Raw genomic sequence first — 22901 nt, 5'->3', positions numbered from 1 at the left:
TTAATCTGCTCAAAATATTGCCGTAATAAATCTACAAGACATCTCACTCTGACAGGAATCGTCTGAAAAAAAAACAAAAATTGATAACTCTCTAGCAACTTTTTACATTAGCCATAATGCAAAATGCGAGTTGTCAAGCAGGCCTTCTGAAAAAAAAAAACAAGTTCCGCTCATAATGCTTATAAAACAATAAACCTGTACTGACGTGAATCGCAAGTCAGTCCCGTCTGTAAAAAGTAGGCATTGAGAAACTGGGCTGTGAAGTTTCCAAACTCGTTTTCCATACGAATATTCTAAAAATTCCAGAGGATTGCAACATGTTCCAATCTTAATGAAACTCTCACAACTTGCTTTTTACTATGATATCTTTCCGAGAAAAATAAAAACATGATCGAAACACGGTTCATTTTTGTGTTACACGGTGCGGAAATCTGTAGTGGGACTGACATGCTCAAGTAACCATTAGCACTAATAATAAGCCCTTAACCAGCATCATAGATGCGTACATACATTATAATAGCACCTCAAATGCTTACACACCTTATAACAGCACTTACGCTGCCTAAAAACCCTATTACAGCATCATTAATGCTTCTAAGCCTGATGCATACAGGCATTAAATAAGCACTATATTGGCTCTATATTCGCATACAGGGCCTGCTTAAATGCCATCCAGTATTTTGACAGATATACAGTGGGATTCCGTTTTTGGCAACAAAGTTGAAATTTTCAGTTGCCAAAAACGGAACCGTGCCAAAATCGGAACCCATATTTCAAATTTTAGTTTTCAACTATTGGTTTTGAAAACATCATTACAATGTAAATACATCATTTTTATGGAACCATAAGGCCTGAGCATAGTATAACCCTTCGGAAAAATGCTTAGAAGTGAACTTTTTCGAAGGCTTATACTATGCTATGAATCTATAGCCCCATAATGTTAAATCTGGCAAACGTTTTTCTGGTGGCCTTTTTACGCCTCAACGTCTTCAATTATTTTTTTAAAAGCTTTATGTATATTTTTGTATAAGAAGGCCTTGTAAAACCTATAATCGCATAAGTGACTTTTATTGAAGAACTGGACATATTCTTAAAACTATGAAAGGAAACGAAAAAAAAATGTGTTTTCTTTAAAAGATGTATTAACGATTCAAAAGCGCTGAGTATTGCAAAACGGCATGAGCTTTTTTTTCTAATTAAATGAACATTTAAAATCAGTTTAACTTTTGGACTTTAGCGTAAAATTTGAAAAATTCTGTAAGTTTAGAATTGCTCCTTCAATTTATGTTTCTGAAAAAGTAAAGCATTTTATAATGAATGGTTGACTGCATCAAAAGGGCAAACATAAACATGAGATGATGCGTAAATGTGACTTGAATTTTGTAGAATTTAATTTTTACTTGAAATAATGTTTAATTAATTTTGATATATTTTTACAGCTACCGTAATTTCGGGTGAAATTGATCATTTTTCACGGTTTTTCTTGTTGACAATGCCAAACAATTGAATGCAGGAAAACAAGTACGAAGGTGAGTCTCATTGACTCATATACCGACATTTTTCTACAAATGTCATTTTAGTGCTAAAAAATATCTCTGAATAAAAAATCGGGGAATCTCATTTCGGGGTGAAATTGATCTTTTGTCAATGCGATTATTGTTAGTTTTCAAACCAACTCTATATAATAAATATAGGGACATCAACCTGAATCCGAATATGCTTGCTAAATTCTTAACAATACAATAATTATAAAAATAATGAATAGTTAAATTTCAATAATTACGCGAAAAACGCCTAAATGTATGCAATTTCCTAGGGAATTTCTCGATATCTAACAGAAATTCAATGATTTTCACCAAATGACCAAATTGGTACGAGTTTTGGTTATGAAATTTAGTTTGGGGATATATCTCAAGCATCCTCACAAACTTTCAGGTTTATACCATGTTCATATCATTGTTTAGAACTAGAAGTTTATGAATGTTTGTCAATATTGCACCGCATATGATTTTGGAATTTTACATTATTTTCATAGAAATAAACATTTTTCAACGCAAAAAACTTAACAACACACAATTTAACAATAGTTACAACAAACAACGTTCATTCACTGCAGATAAATTTGATATTTGTGCTCCATTAGGAAGAAATAAAATCGAGTGACACGGTGATCAATTTCACCCTACTGATCAATTTCACCCGAATTTACGGTACCTTATGAATTCAACTGAAATTAACATGATCCTGTTATGAACCTCAAGAACCTTAAAGGAATCTTCAGCTTCTCATAAGAGATCTACAGAAAAAAAACTGCTCTGAAGCATCTTGCCAATTATTTGTAGGATCTCGCATAGAGTTCTCAGGATCTTGCTAAGGATTTTGCTAGAAGTTAACATCTTGGAATTCCACTGCGATGTTGCTGAAAATTCTCAAGTCTCCAATGAAAAAAATAAAAGTTTATTATTTTTAGGCTACCACTAGCACACCTCAAATTCCTCTGGGAACCTTTTCAAAATCCCCAAGCTTTCGCCGGAAATATTAAAATACTGCTAGAAATTCACATTATCCCGTTTAAAATTTACAGGACGCCCTAGAGTTTATTAGGAATCACCAGATTTTGGACATAATCCTCCTGACCATTTATACACTCTAAGGAACCCTCAGGAAGACCTCAATGTCCACTTGGAATCTGTAGATATCCTCATGAATGCGTTAAAATTTCTAAAAAAATCCCACAAGAACCAAGAATCCCTTAAGGATTCTCCAGGGTACAGCTAGGAAACTCATAGACTCAGCTCGTAAGGAACATTTTGATGATGTTGAGACCCGTATCCTTGATTAACAATCTTGTACAGAATTCTGGATCGTCTCTTAACGAATCTAACGCCTTACAGAGTCTATAGAAAAGAGGGAACGTAGCATTAAATAGTTGACGCAGAAAGATCAATATACACACCAATACCACAGACAAAAAGTTAAAACACTCTCAGTCGTATTTATCGCGCGCTTCAATGATTATTATTATTATTATTATTCAATTATTGAAAATAAATTGTAGTTTGGACTGTATCTGCATCTGTCATGTTATTTAATGAAATTTATTAAAAGTTATTGTTTTGGCGCGAACCTTGAGAGTGGACTGTAACGACGGGTCCGCCCAAACACGGGTGTTCCCGAGGTCCTTGACCCCGACCTCCGATCACTGACCTTTCTCACAAAGTAATCACAACTCGGCGTACTGGGACTCAAGGCAACTTTATTTCGCGGACCGACAGGGAGACACGACTTGTCTGTATGAAAATTGGTGCAAACTGATTTTATTGGTAAAATACACAAACCCGCTTTCGGGTGGATCTCGGGAAGCGAGACCCGATAGCTCTTATCGCGAGCGGGAGCTAGATCGAAAGTGATCTAAAGAGATCAACAGTGATTCTCAATTTAATTATTGGACCGAACAGTTATGATACACGACATTTTGCTGTAAATATTTATATCTATTATTGCAGTGTGTACATACGCAATGTATGTAAATCCATAATAATAAAGACAGTGAGCCTACAAGATGAGACCAAATTTATGATTGTAACTCTGTGTGAGTCATTTTGTTGCTCTTATGTCGGTGCTGGTGCTTTGCTCAAACAAGCTGTTCCAAATCTAAAGAACAGTGTTTTTTATTGTATCACCTCAGCAGACTCAAGTGGGCTGGTCACTCAATATGAATGCCTAAGAAAAGAGATTGGTCTTTAGTTGAGATACTGGTGGAGATTATTGGCCTCATGAAACGTTGCCAATCTATGACCAATGACCATTCTGAAGTAAATAAGCGCGTACGCGAGTCCTAGTAGTTGGTGAGATTTGGAGAAATATCGACGAAAATGGAGCTCTGGAATGTAATCGGTGTGGAGTTGACATACTATTCAAGTGACTAAAGCAACAAAAACGATAATATTTACAAAATTTTACAAATTTTAATGGTATTGAAAAATGTTGCCAAAAACGGATCCATTTTGTTGCCAAAATCGGGGGGTGCCAAAATCGGAGCATGCCAAAAACGGAGCATGCCAAAAACGGAATCCCACTGTACCACGTGCTTTGTGTTTACATGTAGTGGTGAGAGGGAGTCAAACATAAGTCTTCTCACTACTACAATTGCAGGTTTTATGACGGGGAAAAGTAGTGGTTTAAATTGGTCACTTTTCTTTCCAATACTATTCATCTTATGTGGGCGAAGGAGCAAAGGAGCAGAACTTCAACAATTCAACAATACAGGTGTCGCAGGTTCGAGACGCAAAATTAGGAATTTCTTCGTCATAAAACAAGGATCAATATGTGGCAATTTCAAGTCCTCAAAAGGATGAAAACAACCAAAATGAATAAGTCTGATACGGAGAAGTACTATCTCAATCATTTTATTACATTTTGCATACTATTCAAGGTTTCCGTTTTCATTCATTTATTTATTTACCTCGTGTACCAGCTGCTTGGCCGCATACGCAAAATCTCTCTGGCTGCGTACGCGAAAGCACAAAATATTCGCCCGAAAAACCTGGCGAAAACAACTGACGTTTCTCACGTGGTCTTATATCAGCACTAGTGATGCCGAGAAGCACGGTTATATCTTCGCATTATAATGGCACGCTATTTCGCTTTTTCTGGCATTATAATAGCATTATATGCGTATATAAAACTGACAAGCATCAAATGATTACCCTATATGCGCATATAATGCTGTTACCGTGCCGCATTATCGTGCTTACTGGTTACTTGGGTGCGGTTACTTTTCATTATGGGACAATTTGACTTGCTGTTTTTTCCTAATTTTTCCGAACAAATAATATAATCTCATAAGTGCAGCTGAAAGAGCATTGGAAGATTTGTTGAAAACTGAGCTCAACTCAATTTTGACGAAAATGCAGATGGGACTGACTTGCGATTAACGGCAGTGTATGTCTTGTTTATAAAACATATTTTTCCCGGTATATTTTATAATTTCCCGTATTTTTTCCCGGTCAATTGGAATTCCCGTGTTTTTCCGCTTTTCCCGGATTTCCCGGATGGATGGTCATCCTGTTTCTAAGATATATCTTTAAGGATTCCATTCAACTAAAAATTATTATTACAGTGAAACCTCCATGAGTCGATATTGAAGGGACCATCGACTCATGGAAATATCGAGTCATGGAACAGCAATTCTTTAGAAAGCTGCTTCTAGGGACCATCATAGTAACCATGAAATTATGTTTTTAGTATGGTTCCATGAGTCGATATCGAGTCATGGAACATCGACTCATGGAGGTATCACTGTATTAAAGAACTAGTGGTCCCGGCAAACTTCGTCTTGCCATCAAGAAGGCTGCTGAACAACGCAAGGGATCGTCCCATACAAAATGACAGTTCCGTTCATGCTCGTTTTTCCGACCAGGCTTGATAATTCTCCTCAACATCATCAGAGTTCGGTGACATACTCTAGAGCAGCGTGCTGCCAGTGCCTCTTGGCGAGGGAGCCAAAAAATGCTAAGCAGCGAGGCAACGAAAAATGAGCGAGGAAGATGCAGCACAAAAAAAGCCGAGTTGAATTCCATCAAAAAAGGGTGCTCTCACAACTCCCCGAGGACTGTCTGTTCGGGTGGCAGACTCGAGAGTTCGTTTGAAGTGTGAGTGATGGTGAGCATCGCAACGAGAGAGAGAGAGAGTGTCTGAAAAAATCCTCGCATTTTTCTGCACTCTCACTCGAATCGCATGAGGATCTGTGTTGAAAATTTTGAGTTTATTTTTTTCTCCTCAGAAAAACGGCAAAATCGCCTCCTCTTTGCATCGCAGAGGAGTTTCTATCAAGCCTGTTTCCGACTTTCCCGGTGAATATCCTGGGATTTTTATACACGCAAACACGTTGGAGCCCTTGATGAATAGAATAGAAAAATAATCATTCAAATCCGTTAACCCGTTAGAAAGCCATTTCGTGACATACAAACACCATTCCATTTTTATTTATATACTAGCGGTCCCGGCAAACTTCGTCTTGCCATCAAGTAGGCTGTTGAATACGCTATAGATCGTCCCATACAAAATGACAGTTTCGTCCACTCTCGTTTTTCCGACTTTTCCGGTGAATATTCTGGGATTTTTATACACACAAACACGTCGGAACCTCTGACGAACAAAACGGAGAAATAATCGTTTAAATCCGTTAACCCGTTCGTAAGCCATTTCGTGACATACAAACACCATTCCATTTTTATTTATATAGATATTTTTATATATACAGTGAAACCTCCATGAGTCGATATTGAAGGGACCATCGACTCATGGAAATATCGAGTCATGGAACAGCAATTCTTTGGAAAGCTGCTTCTGGGGACCATCATAGTAACCATGAAATTATGTTTTTAGTATGGTTCCATGAGTCGATATCGAGTCATGGAACATCGACTCATGGAGGTATCACTGTAAGATAGATTTGTGTGTGTGTGTGTGTGTGTGTGTATACAATCCACCTCCCACTGACCGGCAGTGCTTTTATGGAAGAAAATTGTATGCATGTATTTATTGATACCCTTCGATATCTTTATATCTGCAGACAATTTTAGCCCGGGAGATGAAAGGTGATAGCTCTACTGAAATTCCAACGACCCATTTCAAGAATGGCAGTAAATACACACACATTCTGAGGTCATTTTCATTTACAGTAAGCCCCGCATAAAAACACCCAGATATCAAATGGATATATGAAATGTTTTTACACTTCCCGAATCGAAAATTAAATTTTCGATCCTGGCACGTATTTAGTTGCAAGTGGTAATTGGTAAGTAAATAATAATAAAGAACGATTTTACCTGGATGTAAGGCTGTTTTTTTCCGTCGCCACACCGAGCTCACCGCAAAATACTATACACTTTTTCACTGCACTACGCGCATAACATGATCGCTTCACCCGCTCCAGCAGGAGCAAGCGTCACGGTCAAAGGATCACACACTACTAAATTAGATCGCGGATCACGCCACTTTTCTCCCCCCACCACTGCACTGCGCGCGTAACAAGTTTTATCCTGTCTGACCGCTTCACCCGCCCCCGCAGGAGCAAGCGTCACGGTCAAAGGATCACACACTACTAAATTAGATCGCGGATCACGCCACTTTTCTCCCCCCACCACTGCACTGCGCGCGTAACAAGTTTTATCCTGTCTGACCGCTTCACCCGCCCCCGCAGGAGAAAGCGTCACGGTCAAAGGATCGTATCACTGTAAGATAGATTTACCCTTGAATAAAAAACCAGGCACCTAATATTGAATAAAAATTTCTCAGAAAACTCCAGGTTCAGGTAATTACTCGAGGTTTTATTCAAGTGTTCTTTCACAGGATTCCCAAGGAATTCGTCCAAGTTTTTTGTTTGGGAAAATCTTCTACCCTGCTTTAAAATTTACGCTTGAGACTTGTCAAAGAATTCAATCGGTAATATCTCCAAAAGTTTCAGAAATTACCCAAGAATTTTTTCAAGGGGAATTATAAAATTCTCTCTAAAATTTCGATCGAAAATTCTTAAATATTTCGAAATTTGTGTATTGATACCTTGAGATTACGTTCAAATTGTCATGTTCAGCCGTAAATTAAGAAGTCCTAAAAAAATGTTCAGAAACTTTTTCAGGAACTTCTCTAAGAAATTATCAATGACAATTTTCATGAATTATTTTAGTTTTTTTTCTATAGGAAGTACTGATGAAACTTCTAGTGCAGTACATGATAAATTTTTGTCAAAGAGAACTTGGATCTTCTGAAAGAATTCTCAAAACATCTCGGGCGGAAATTTCGGATAAGTTTAGGTGGGAATATAATTGGTGGGATTACAGAAATAATTGCTCTAAAACATGTGAAAATTATGTATATAATTTACTTGAGCAATCTTTCGAAGATACTGTAAGAGTAATCCCTGGAAAAAAAATCCTGAAGAAACTTTACGAGAAATTGAGTGAAGAATTAAGGAACTCTTCTCTCGATAGATTTCAAGGATTTCTGGAGGAATTCATAGAGTAACTCTTGGAAGAATCCATTGATAAGTTTATGAAGGATTACATATGAAAATGACTGGAAGAATAATCGAAAACATCGCCATAGATTCCAGGAGAAATTGTTGTACGTTTTTCTCAAAGAATTCCTACATTTCTTTAACTCTAGAGAATGTTTTTTTAGTGTATTTATCGGAAAAGATTCCCGCAGGAATATTTGAAAAATATCTCAGAATAACTTAAAACATCGTTAAGAAAATTACTGAAAGAATCTCTGAACACAATTTTCTTCTTCTAGGCATCAAGTCCCACTGGGACAGAAGCTGCTGATCAGCTTAGTGTTCTATGAGCACTTCCACAGTTATTGACTGAGAACTTTCTATGCCGAAGTTGCTATGTTTCACATTCGTATATCATACTTCGGGCAGAATGCCTAGGAAAATCAAAAAAATCAATTATTCTGAAGGAAATATAGGGAGAATAGCTGAAAGTATCACCGTTGAAGTACTAATTACCAGGAACAAATAATGTGGGAATTGATGTAAGCAATTATTATGAACTATTTACTAGAGGAATTTGAGGACAAATTTCTAAGAAAAATGAAATAAAATAGACTCGCAGGAATGTAGGGCCTAAAGAATTTTCATAAAAATTATCTGCAAAAAAAAGGAAAAAATAGATTATAGAAACAATTAAGCTTTTAAAAGAGCGTCCTATTAAAAATAGTGACTTTTCAGATATTTGTTCCAGAACAGTTGCCAAGTCTCTATATAACAGTGGTTCTCAACTTTTATGCAGCTGTTCTTGAAGTTCTACAAACATCTCGCGGACCCTTAAAATGGATGATCTCGAAATGAAAATTTATAGAAGCCTTCCAAAGATCTCATCTCATGAATAAGCAGATGCCTTTGGCAAGCACACCCAAAAATCACGACTGTAATATATTAAAAATAGCATTGAAACTAAGAAATTCGCATAAATTCTTAAGTGGTACATTTTTGACTGGTGTATGAAAGTTGGCTTCTTCCCTTCCGTTACTTAAGTCAGCAATTTGAGACTAACCCCTTACTCTCACACAAGATTGATAAGCTGAGGAATAGGAAGGTTTGAGTAAGTGATCACCTGCAAAAATTATCTAGAGTCCACTAAATTTACTAAGAATCTAGCCAAAAGTTTACTGAACATCTTTCTCAAAGTTCAATAATAAACTTCTGAGAAAGATCTTGCCAAAATCTACAGAAAATCAGGTAGTTGAGATGCAATATAAGTTCTTGTTGGCTTGTGAAAAATATTCACAATAGTACAATAAAGATCTGTTCGACATCCAATCATTTCATTGTGTACATCAAAATTGAATTGAATTGTAGTCTACTTTTTAATATTTGAAATATAACAAATTTGAACCCCGCTACTAAATTGCTCTATGCAAATCAACTGATGTAGAGTTTCCTTGCGATTATTTATCAATCATGAAAAATTACACATTTACAATGGCTTCACGGACGTCCTGAGAAGTTGTCACGGCCCCCTAAGAGTCCGCGGACAACTGGTTGAGATATCCTGCTACCAGCTCTGGAAAATGTAATTTAATTCCGCAGCTTAAACAAATATCGATCACGTGTTCAGTTTCCAATAGCTCTATTTGCTCCCAATCCCTTGAACTCTTTATCCCCAGTGGCCCACATTGTGCCCATATCTCTTGGGTACCGTTACTGTGTCAATTAATTACTTTTTTCTCTCCGCACCTGACGGACCTCATCCATGCTGCAGATAGTAATAATAACGCTAACCGGAGTAATATCTTCATTCCCCCCTCTCTTTTTCTTCTAGGTCGACTGCCCGTTCATCGTGTGCATGACGTATGCATTTCACACCCCCGACAAGCTGTGCTTCATCCTGGATCTGATGAACGGAGGCGATCTGCACTACCACCTCTCCCAGCATGGCGTATTTAATGAGTCCGATATGAAGTTTTATGCAGCGGAAGTAAGTTGACTTTACTCATCATCAACTAAACTGTGTCTCTCTCAGCAGCAGCAGTGGGCGCTATTGTCCTTAATGACATTATTTCATACCAAGTTGGGTTCGGTTCTGCAGTGGCGCGGCAGTCATTTTCCCGCCCTATCTTGCATTATCGTCGGTCGGTTGCAACCATGTGCTTGCCAAGGGTGGGTGGGTTTGCCTGCGCTATCGTACCACTAAGTAGGATGAAGTTGACAGAGTGAGTGACTGACATTTGCAGTTGAGCATCCAAGCAAGCAAGTGGGAGACATTTAACATTAGCTGCTGGGGCTCGCAGTTGGAAGTTGCTCCACTAGTTTTTCGCCTACTTTGATCCGACGACGGTGGGTTCCGTTTTGCTCCTGTCAAAGGAGCAAAAACTTGGTCGCTGGTGCTGGTTTATGATTACTCGTTAGCTACCCACCAAAATGACTGCCACACTGTAGTAGACAATGCAAATAATGGTGTGTAGGCAGACGCTTCTAGTGTCTTGTTGAAATTTCCTATGAAAGTTTGTCGTTATGGTTTATTAAACCTAGTGGAGAATGTCATAGTTGCAGTTTTTTTGTTATATTATCCAAATAAGTTCAAATATTCTCAAATCATTTTCCTCAAAATCAGTACTTCAATGATCTCCATCAGTTTATGTTACCGATTTTTTTTATGAAATAATATTGAACATTTCGTAAATTTATGCTTAAATATTAAAATCCAAAAATAACACTTTGGGGCGAAATTGATCATAAAAGATTTCAGAATAAAACATTTCCCTACCCATTGAATATGTCAAAATTTTAACATTCATACTATTTGATCATTTTATTGCAAAAATAAACTTTTTAAATCAGCATTACACGTCTAAAAGTAGACAATTTGAAAAGAGCTCATTTTTCGAGAAAAAAAACCGAGGTTAAGAACGAAAAACTATACTTGTTATTCTGTTTGATTTCAAAAATGAGTTCAGCAGTTCACACTTCAGCTTATACGGCATTGCAAATACACAAAGTTTGTATAAAGGCTTAGTGGATTGCTTAGTACTCACTTATCCTACAGTAAATATTTCTATGCAAAACTGACTTTATTAATAATAAAATACAGTCAACTCTCCCTCACAAGATATTGCGTATCTCGAAATCGAGTTGGAGAACCATAGTAAAAGATGCTTTTCATGGCTACCTCGAAGGTACCTTAAATCGCAATTGTACTGCAGTAGCGTAGCTAGGGGGTGCGGTGGGTGCGGTCCGCACCGGGCCCCGAGCTCTTGGGGGCCCCAAAATCGCAGGGCGGATTTCTCATAACATTAAAATTTCGACATAGCTTTGTGCTATGCATCTTCCCGCACAGTTAATTACATTTCATTTAAAACACACACTCAGTAAGCACTCATCGATGCCTGTTTCCAAAACGAAACACTGCACATGTTAAGAACGGTCAGTGCTGCGTGTGCGGTACGAGTATTCTGACCCACATGTTTTGCTGACTCGTATTACGGGCGTAGTTGCCCCGCAGTGCAGGGTACAAGCAAAGCGTCAAATAACCAAATAATGGTATCGATGGGTTCATACCCAAAAGTGAATTATCATCAACATTATGTCCCAGGCGTCTTCGCTCTCTTTCCTACATATACAATTATAGAAGATGTTTGTAAATTATCGAAACTTGGTAAGCTATAAAAACCTTTGCACTTCAGAAATACAGACAGTCTTGTTCCAACCAGAGACCCACTTTTATTCGAAGTGATTTTCGACTGTTTTCAGTCGAGAACACCACTGACCGAAGAAAAATCCTTAGGGCGATTCTAGGCCAATGATGGCTCTAGAAAACCGCCAGGAACTCTGAGTTTGGATCGTGCGCGAAAGTACACCGTATCTACGAAACATCATGCATCGTAAGTTTCGGCATGTAATAGCTTGTAGGAAACTGACAATCTGTAAGATACCAAAAATTTAATGAGCGTGGCAAATGTAAGTTTCGGAGGAGTTTAGGTTCAGCGTTATACAGGGGCCCCTTGATTATCCCTTTTTTTTTATATTTCAGAGTAGGTCGAGGGGCCCGGGGGACCGTGGCTTTGGGCCCACACAGCTTGGGGGCCTTCACAAATATTGGTTGAAGCGATTATACTTTATAACCGCTTCGGTTTTAGCACTCCCACCACTAGAACTCGACCGATTAATTAAGAGAACTACTGATAACTAACTATCGAATTATAACCCGCCGTAAGCCAAGCTTCCGATCACTTACCCAATAAGGAGTAAACTGCCTCTCTTTCCACTATGCTGATCAAACTCAGCTCCATCTGTTAGGGTGGTCTGTTACAACACCCCCCTCCAGCGATCACTAGGAATGGCACATTCTGCAGTTTCGCGGTTTCATTTTTTTTTTGCCACTCCTAGTCTGATAAATTTTTCTTTACTGAGGTGGCCCACTTGGGCCGAAGTACGGCTTCAGTGAGCTAACATGAAACCGTCCTCTTTCCTTTCCATGGTGTGGATGGGTTAAGATATATACGTCGTCCTGGCAAATCTTTTCAACTTTATATGGTCCCTCGTAGATCATGAAAAACTTTTTAATCTCTCCTTCCGATTCAGAAGACATCGGATTGGCTCGAAGAAGTACCAGTTCACCAACGCGAAACACCTTTGTTCGGGGTGGCGCCTTACTATTTCGAGCATTGGCTTTTCTTCTCATAGTTGCTCTTACGGCTTCCAAATTTACGCACGCAGCATCCCCGGATGGGTATTTAATGAGGTTTCGAAGAGTATCTGTAGGCTTCACTCCAAACTGCAGCTCATACGGCGAACAATTTGTTGATTCGTGGCATACCGTGTTCAGCAATTCGGCAAAATTTCCTATCTTGTTGGCCCATGTTTTGTGGTTTTCCTGGCAGTAAGTGCGGCACAAGCGTGAAATCTCTCGCATAACTCTTTCGACCGGGTTGGCTTGTGGGTGACGTACGCAAGTGTGAATCAGTCTTATTCCTTGAAGTTCACAGTTTGCTGCCCAAACTTTCGACGTAAACTGGGTGCCCTGATCACAAAGTAGTGCTTCTGGTTTCCCATGGTCTTTGATATATTTCTCAATATGCCGCCACAGTACAGGGGCTGTGGGTTTTCTGATGCTACAAAGCGTTACAAACTTGGTGAAAACATCCAAAATAACAAAGATGTGTCCCACGCCTGCGGTGCCGATGGGAAGTGGACCATATAGATCCACTGAAATGATTTGGTTCTTTTCTCGTGGAAGGATACTCCGACATTTGCCTACCAGTTTGAAATTCTGGTTTTTGGCAAGCTGGCAAACCAAACATTGCTTGATGAAGTTTTTAATATCCTTACGCATTCCTCTCCAATAAACTGATCGTTTGATGGAATTTGTGGTTTTATAGACGCCGAAATGACCCTTCTCCTCATGGTAGACTTTGAGCAAGTTCGGAATCAATGCTTTTGGTAACCAGATTCGCCAATCTCCATCTTTAATGGTGCGCATGAATAGTATTTTATCCCCCATTTTGTACCGGTTCTTTCCTTTCGTTACCACGTCGGTATTGGAAAAGCTTTGCTTGATTTTCTTAATCTGTAGATCCTGATCTTGAAGTTCTTCCAGATCTTTCATGGAGGCACGCAACTCTCGTTCGGATGCTGACAGTCGGGCTATCGTGAATAATGATTCGTCATCTTTTACTTCCTGGCTTCGCGTACCCGGAGGATACCGTGAAAGCACGTCTGCGATGGTGTTGGTTGAACCCTTGACATGCTCGATCTCAAAGTCGTATTGTTGCAAAAATAGTATCCAGCGAGTCAACCGTCCGTTGAGCAACTTACATTGTTTTAGAAAAATAAGCGCCTTATGATCAGTCATTATTTTAATTGGCCGCCCTAAAAGATATTGTCGCCATTTATCTAGCGCCCAAATAATAGCCAGCGCTTCCAATTCCGTAACGGTGTAATTTGCTTCAGCGGGTTTGAGGGCCCGACTGGCATAAGAAATAATTCGATTATTATCAAACTCATCCTTCTGCAACAAAACAGCTCCTATGCCTCTAATAGAACTGTCTGTTTGTACAACAAACTGTTGATTGAAGTTCGGATGGTTCAACATGGTATGTTCGAGGAACAAATCTTTCAACTCCAGGAATGCTCGGGCTTGGCTTGTACCCCAACTCCATGTTCGATGATTTTGGAGCAGGTCGTAAAGGGGTCTGGCTTTCATAGCGAAATTGGGAACAAAACGTGCAACGTAACTGGCTAGTCCCATGAAGCTGCGTAGATCTTGTACAGATGTTGGAGTTGGGAAATTTCGTATCGCTGCTGTTTTAGCGGGATCAATAGAAATACCATTCTGTCCTATTATATGCCCCAAAAAATCCACTTGCTCTTGGAAAAAAGTGGATTTAGATATGCTAACTTTGAGGCCAGCATCTCTAAGTCGCAAAAAGAGACGGCGTAGATGAGTTATGTGCTCCGAAAAAGTAGCCGAATGTACCATCAAATCATCTATGTACTTTTCTACGAACTCCAATATCTCAGGACCAAGGATGAGGTCCATCGCTCTAGAAAAGCTGGCGACTGCCGTGTTCAACCCAAATGGTAAGACGTTGAAAACGTATGTTTTTGAATTATGCATGAATCCAGTATATTTCCGATGCTCATGTTTTATAGGAATTTGCCAGTAAGAGGCGGTCAAATCGATTGTGGAAAAGTACTTAGAGCCATGGAATTTTTGCAAAATCTCCTGTATATTGGGTGGCTTTTCATGGTCTTTGACTAGCACCTTGTTAAGTCTGCGCGCATCTAGGCACACTCTGACATCTCCGTTTTTCTTAACGGTGGTAACAAGAGGATTCACATAGGCCGTTGCGCTACGGGAAATCACACCCCACTGCTCCATTAGATGCAATTTCTCATCGACCTTGCTGACCCGGGAGAAAGGAATAGGATACTGTTTCTGGTTGAAAGGCGTGTCATCTTCCACCAAAATTTCGTGGCAGTACTCGCTGGTCAGACCAGGTTTCTGATCTGAAAATATATCCTCAAACTCCTTCTGTAGCTCTTTCCAGGCCTGCCTTTCTTCTTCAGTGAGTACCAAGGAGCTGATCTGAGCGGCATCTTGCTCCAATTGTCTATCCTCCTCACCATCAAAGTTTATCATGGTTTCACATAATACAACATGTTCAATACAGCGCGATCTCTTACCACCTACACTGAAGTCCACCCACAGCTCGACGTTATTATGTAATAACCGAATCTTCATCTTCATCTTCTTTTCATCTTGGTGTATCCAAACAGCATAGTTATCTTGAAAATCCTCTCCTAGGATCATGGAGTTGATCAACTCTCGAACGACGACAAAAAGAACGTCAAACGTACGTTGGCCAATACTTATTTCCAACAAGACTTGCAAATTGACGTTTTTGCTTTTCTTCCCAAATGATCCGCGTAAAGAGATAGTTTTCATTGGCAACTCTGGCATAGTAATATTAGCCTTCTTCAATTGATCGTATAGATCGATCGAGATGCAAGATAACTCGCATCCGCTGTCAACGAGTGCATTAAATTGCATACCCTCCAGGTCTACAGTAATGTAGGAGGATCGTTTGAATTTCCTGTTTTCTTTGACTTTTGTGTCACTTTCTGATTCTAGAAGTTCTTCACGACCGACAAACACTGTTAATACTGCAGGGTCTATTCCTTCGACAGACGCCTCCTCTTCCACCATAGCCATTCTTACGTTGTTGGTACCAGCGATCCCACCTACATTCAGATTAGGCGCTCCTCTCGAGCTTCTTACGGAGGGAGCTTCTCGATTTCGCCAGTTTGGTTGATTAAAATTTTCTCTCGCAAGCCCATTGTTGTATCGTAACGATCCATTGATGAATCGATCCTCTGATTGCAGAATGTTGTAGCCAGACCCAATATCCATACATGATCCCAACAAATGCTGAACATTTCGCGGAAAGTGTCGTGATAAATGTTGGATAAGTTCCCTTTCTGTAGGTGGCGGTGTTAAATATCGAGCCTTAGCCACAATTCCCAAAAAGTATTCTGCCATTCGCGATCCATTCCTTTGTACATAATTTCCTCGGGTAATTTCCTCGGAAACCTGACGCTGCGCCGTTTGTCCCCAAAAATTTTCTTTGAAATGGTGTACGAACGTGGTGTAATCTCGGAACAAGTACTCAAATCCTCGTGCCCAAACCTTAGCTTCTCCGGTTAGACAAGATAACACTACAGGAAGCTTTTCTAGTTCAACTAATCCTTGGTGGTAACAGAAGCGATCGAATTCTGTGAGAAATTCTATTGGATGGCGGTCGTCATTTTCACCACGAAAGGTAGGTCTCGGAAAAAGTCCAATCCGGGAGGTTTGTCCTTCATTGAGAGAGGTGGGGGCCATACCGCCGGTCCCGGTATTGTGTGTTGACCCGATTCCGTGAGGGCCCTGCATTGGTTGAAAAAAACTTGGTTGCAATCCATTATCTCCTGTTGGTACGCTACCACCTGGCCATCCTGCATTTAGAGCATGTCCGCTAGTTGAAAATCCAGTCGCAAGCCTTGCAAATCTACTAGCGGGAGCTCCGATCGGATGATATATAGCATACGTTGGATCTCCAAAAGCTGTACTGTAAGCCTGAGGTAGTCTTGGTGGTACAGTAGCGGTAAAGTTTGGTGCCGTAAATCTCATAAAATTTTCTGGTTCCGGCGGGTTGTTGACAAACGTTGGTGCTGCGTGAAGTATTGTTGGATCGCATCTTCCTTCTGAATGCATTGCCGCTGACGATTGTCTTTCGTTGCGTGGTCCTAACGCTGGTTGCTCACTAGGTCCAGGTCTACTGTCAACTACATTTCTTTCCAGAGCCTCAATACGACGGTTTAATGTTCTAATCATATCAACCAACACATTTTGGCTCTCTATGTTTCTCTCCAAAAGCTCCGCAGTATTATTTTCTGATCCTCCAGATATTCCTTGCCCACGTGCCTCTGATATTTCAGCCGCTTCGGGAATTGACGCAACACTCGGTTCCGCCTGCTGTGGAGCTCGATCGTCCCCATCAGGCAAATTATTATTTGCTTGCTGTCGGGGTTGTCCAACATGGTAATTTCCATCATTCTCGCCCACTTGCACTGTGGATCGAGGCGTTGAAGCAAATTGCACTCTATGAATCCGCGGCATCATGGGTTGACTTGTTGGAAAGCTCAACCACGAATAATCGTTATTTACCCCTTCCATCTGTGTATCTCTACGATATTCTGATGCAACACTATCACTAACTTAAATTTCCTAATATTCTCTTCCAAACGATAACTATTTTCAACTCATCTCATAGGCCACTAACACCGACATTTGAAAAGCACTCCAGCACATGCTGCTGTTTCACTCATCGCTTCTGAATATCTCCACCCGAACAATCTCACTTTCTCACCACCTCGCCGAACTGTTTTAGATGTGACCACTCCTTGCTATTCACTTGGACCCATCCACGTTCTCCCTTATCTCACATGGATATCGTTTATATTAGCCACCGCGAACAATGGATTGCTAGCGTCGTCGTCGCGTCTTAACCGAGAATTTTTTTTTAGATATATTTCGGGATGGCTTCTGATCCCGGTTGAGCCCCCAGATGAAGCGATTATACTTTATAACCGCTTCGGTTTTAGCACTCCCACCACTAGAACTCGACCGATTAATTAAGAGAACTACTGATAACTAACTATCGAATTATAACCCGCCGTAAGCCAAGCTTCCGATCACTTACCCAATAAGGAGTAAACTGCCTCTCTTTCCACTATGCTGATCAAACTCAGCTCCATCTGTTAGGGTGGTCTGTTACATGGTTTAGTAAGTTATTTTCCTTGATGTTGTTCAATCGATTGTACTCATGTGAAAACTGAGCCTTTGAAATGAATTTTGTAAAATGGTAAGCCAAATATTTTGATTTTTATTAAACTATTTAGACTGATGCAAATACTAATTTTCTTTTAGTCCAAGACCACTTGGGAGGTCTAAGGGATGAGAAATTAATCAGCGTACGAACTGGGGCGCAAACAAATAAAATACAAAAAAAAACTAATTTCAACAAATTTCATTTTATTTTATTTTTTCTGAAAAGTGACAGAGCAATACGCCTTTTATGTTTTAAGGTTGTCCTTGGGGTCGTTGTTCCATGGGGTCGTTTGAAATTAAAATTATTAACGTTTTGAGTTGAACAGAACATTTTATCTTTTTTGGTCTTGTCTTCAAAATTTTCGATTTTTTTAAGTACTTGGTGGTAAAAGAAAAAACAATTTTCAGCCTTATCTCAAAATCAATCCTTTAGAAATTACAACAGGTATTTCTCCAGCGTTTCTGCTATAATGTATACCAATGACTTGTTGAAATTGTTTTATGAAGTATTTTGATTATTCTTCGACGAGTTACACTGAACAATCCCCTATGACTGCTCCATGAAATTTATTGTTAATCGAAATTCCTTCAGGTATTATTTTTTGAATCATTCTAAAACACCTACCAAAAATTATCAAAATTTGTTCGCGGGTGACCTTTAATAATTCATAAGGATATTTCTTTAAAAAAATTTCCCGGTAATTTATTCGAAATTTTGCCATGAGTTTAAAAACTTTAATTTTTGTTGAACGATACGAGAGATTTCGTTAACAAAACGAGAAAGTTATTTCAAGAATTCGTTGAGGAATTCTTTCAGGAATGTTTGCAGAAATTTTTACTGGATTTCTTCAGAATCAACGTTAGCCTCAAACCAGGGAACAAGTGCTTTCACGTAGAAACTCTACAGAATGTTCTGAGCAATGTAGTCAGGATTTTTTCCATTAATTTCTAAAGAATTGCTTTGCCCTTAAAACCACTATGATAAAGCTAGTAATAGTCTATCTGGCGTTCCTATATGGACGTCAAATCATCACGGGACTTAATAAAATGCCACGGAGATTCCAAATACGTCAATTTTATTTCTTTTCAAAGGATTCTTCAAGACTGCCTACAGGAATCATTCTAGGAATATATCAGGGTTTCAACCAAGAATTTCATTGAGCAGACCTTTGAGCATGATCCCCAGAAAGCCATTGAAGGGATTTCTTGGCGTACCTTTGGCCAATCTCGTGGTTTTCCCAAATATTTCTTTTCAAATAACTCCAAGGATCCTTCTACGAATTATTTTACTTATTTCAAATATACCCCTTGAGATTTATCTGAGATTTTTTTCTGGTATTGATCTTATAAATTTGCGAGAATTCCTTAGATAATTGGAATTTTTTGGGACTCGTACTTCATTTTTTTTTTTCAGTGAGCCCTTCTTGTATTCTTTTATTACTACAACTAGTTATCCAAGTGATTAAAGCAGAAATTTCCCCAGAAACACCTTCGAAGTTCTACCATTTATAAGCCTTCTTTTGAATATTCTTGCAAAATTTCTTCTGAGACTTCTTTAACAAAAAGTTTCTAAAAAATCCAAGAATTTAACAAATTTCGACAGAGTTCAAGAAGTTCCCGACTTTTACTATAGAAAAATCTGTATATGTTTTATTCATTAAAGTATTGGAAGATTTTCTCTTGGGATAGCTCGATAAGTTTCGCTGGGAATTCCTTATAAAATAACATCAATCACAAAATCAAACATTCTATCTTGCCTGCTAGATCTGCATAAAAGGCATAACAAAAAAATAATCAGTGATTTGCATAGAGTAAAGTGGGGCAAAAGTTCGAGTGGGGCAAGAGTTTCTTTTTGAGATTTCTAGCTCAAATCAAATCAAAACTTAGAAATGTCATGGTGATTCGAATGCTATTCAAGTAAGAGACTACCACTCCAAATATCATAAAAATCGATTGAGATTTGGAAAAGTTATGGCTATTTGTTGTTTTTCGACGTAAATATTGTAATATTTGGTCAAACTTTCGATGCATGGAACCAAATGAAGATAAAATATTTTTCAATATTTTATGTAAGGGCGTTTCTAGGCCTATCATAAGAATGCTTTGACGTGGATTAGTTTTTCCATAAATAGTTGGAATCAATTTTTGGCCCGTAGCGGGGCAAAAGTTCGAATCGGCGGGGCAAAAGTTCGACCCATGTATAAACCCACGGAAAATTTTTCAAATTTCCTGAAATCTACGAATTATCTTCGAATTTAGCTAAATTTGCCTGATCGTGCGAAAAATGTCACAAAAAATTTACATTTCCCTTAGTTTTGCGAAAAACTGCTATTTTTTGGGTGTATTACAATTAACCCTGTTTTGGGTATTTTTGATGAAAATTTAGTGTGTATTTTTCGGCAAACATAAGTTTACGGCTGGTAGAAAGTATGCCTGGCATAAAAGTATTGATATTGTGTGTTTTAGCCAACGAACTTTTGCCCCACACTAGATTCGAACTTTTGCCCCACCGGTGGGGCAAAAGTTCGAATAAGACAATCAATTTTGAAACTGTTATAACTAAAAATGGGTAAATATTTTGACATAAGTTTGTTCAGCAAAGTTATAGCCAATATGATGAAGGTTCGCTGTATGGTATTTGTTTTGTTTCATCTGCTATTATTTTCCTGGAAACTTTGATTATACCACTAAGGTCGAACTTTTGCCCCACCTTACTCTAATACTAAAATTTCTGAAATTTGTCCAGCGATTTCAACAAATACAGGTCGGACTCGATTATCCGGAGTATCGATTTTTTTTTCACTCCGGATAATCGAATCTTCCGGATAATTGAATCACTAAGAAAAAAATTTATATCTTTGACAAACGAACTTAAATATTATCTTTTTTCGTTATTTTATTTATATGATGCGTATAGGTATGGGTATGGTACTGTATGGGTCTTTACGAGAAAAAAACAAAATTTGACCAGCATACACAGAAATCCATTTTTTCAAACCCCCCTTTTCTTAAATACGTTCTAAACTGCAAATTGTATATTGCAATACCAAATTATCTCAGATTTATGCATAAAAATTGAAAAACAAGAACTTAAAAAAACAAATTCCGGATAATCGAGTCTAAAATTCCGGATAATCGAATCCCGGATAATCGAGTCCCCGGATAATCGAGTCTCCGGATAATCGAGTCCGACCTGTACATGGTAAATATGAATTGTTCCAAGATTTTTTTCACGATTCTTCAAGAAGTTCAACTAGGAATAACCATAAGCATACTACTTAATACCGTACAGCATGCAGAAAGTTATCCAAAATATCTCAAAAGATCTTTTTAAACAGAAACATATAGAAACTTCTAAGGTAACCGCTTCATATATATTATTTGATTCCACAAGCAATACAAACTATTTCCTGGACGAATTCTAGCTACGTCGAGGTATGGGTGATTTTTTATCGGCAGAGTGTTTTTTTACTTTTCAATCACGTTATTGAATCGCCAAGTGGCTCGGTAGCTTAGTTGGTAAGGCACTTGTCTGGCATACAAGAGACGTGGGTCCGAATTTTTTTTTTTTTTACATTGGTATCATTTCAAACAATACACTCATTTTTTATAGGTAGGTGTTCTGCGTTAGGCAACACTACCATCCTAATTTGGTAAAACAAATTTAAGCTTTTATTACATTTTGTTAAAAAATATTACATCATTTGCCGTAGCAGTTCAGATTTTTTACTGGTGAGTTAATTTAACCTGCTTATAAGAGAAAAAAAATACTTTACAATAAAAACGCTTTTTACGATTTTCTTGATTTCACTAATAATTCATCCATCTTTACCACGCGTAATCAGTTAATCAATTTCAATATTGAACGCTTTCGAAAAAAATGTAGAAGGTACGTGTGAGTTCGGTAATAACATAATTTTGGAGGGGCCCCCAAAGCTGCCTCCGCACCGGGCCCCCAAGACTCTAGCTACGCCACTGTTGTACTGGTTTTGTGTTCTGTAACTCGATGCCTCCCGAACTCGATGAACCATTAAATATCGAGTTATTGAGAGTTGACTGTAGTTTAAAATCATCATCAGACATCTATGAACTATGAAAACATGGAATGTCCTTGATACCAACAAATGAGATTCACACTTTTAAACTGCTGTAATGAGAAGTGTCACGTAAGTTTTGCGAAATTCAAGTCTACTACTCTAACCATTTCCTGGTTTTGTTATACCAAATGAATAAACTATTGTGGTTGGCAGTCACAACATCACATGAACTCGAATCACATCACATTAATGCCACTCAATGGCTTGGATGCTTCGTAAACCACCCATAAACATTTAACTGCCAAACATCGGTAGTCGAAACGGTATAAAACCTCCCTCAAAACCCGGCACCACAGACATTTTAACGCGTTCTCTCAACCGAAACCACACCTTAAACACTCATTCTACTTGGATTGCAGAACCACGATTTATATTACGATTCTAAACAAAGGTGTTGCGTTCGTAGTAGGCCACCACCATTTATTTAGAGATACGTCCCAACATCATCAGCTTCATCATCGCCATCACCAGCGTCTTCAGCAGGACCATTATTTAAGAGCACACAATTAACTTCAACTCCCTCCCCTCAATTATGGTCGATATCGAAAGCCATAAATCAACCATCCAAGTTGGCCCTTTGGAGCTCCCGGCGGGACGCGATGGCTTCCGATGCCGCATTTTTTCCCTTCTTTTATTTTCACAGTTCCAAGACATCTCATTTGGCGATGGGCTTTCCTGTACGACCGCACAAACCACCCCAAAGATGGTGCCATGAAGAAAAAAAAAATCGAACTTTTAAAGTTCAATAATGCAGTAGAGCTTACTCTCTGCTCCGGTCACTCTTCCTGCCGCAAGGCATATCTCAAACGCTGACAAAAGCCAACATTACCAGATACGTTCCGACAGTTAGTCTTCTTGGTTTACAACTTTGTAAGGAGAGCAAAGGCAACCCCCAGAAGATACTTCCTGCTCTTGCAACCTCATC

General features: G+C 38.8%; 1 protein-coding gene across 7 annotated transcripts in view; it reads left to right on the top strand.

Annotated features, from left to right (window-relative positions):
- The window catches only part of LOC5568458 (G protein-coupled receptor kinase 1), a 445419-nt gene that overhangs the window by 403005 nt on the left and 19513 nt on the right, over positions 1-22901 (top strand). For all 7 annotated transcript variants that reach the window (XM_021851017.1, XM_021851016.1, XM_021851019.1 and 4 more), the window contains one exon: positions 9831-9986. In XM_021851017.1, the coding sequence (XP_021706709.1) occupies positions 9831-9986 (156 nt within the window). The remainder of the gene's footprint in view (positions 1-9830; positions 9987-22901) is intronic.

This window comes from Aedes aegypti, chromosome 3 (assembly GCF_002204515.2).
Source record: "Aedes aegypti strain LVP_AGWG chromosome 3, AaegL5.0 Primary Assembly, whole genome shotgun sequence".
NCBI lineage: Eukaryota > Metazoa > Arthropoda > Insecta > Diptera > Culicidae > Aedes > Aedes aegypti.
Note: the sequence above shows the minus strand (reverse complement) of the source record. Positions and strands in the feature narration are given on the sequence as shown.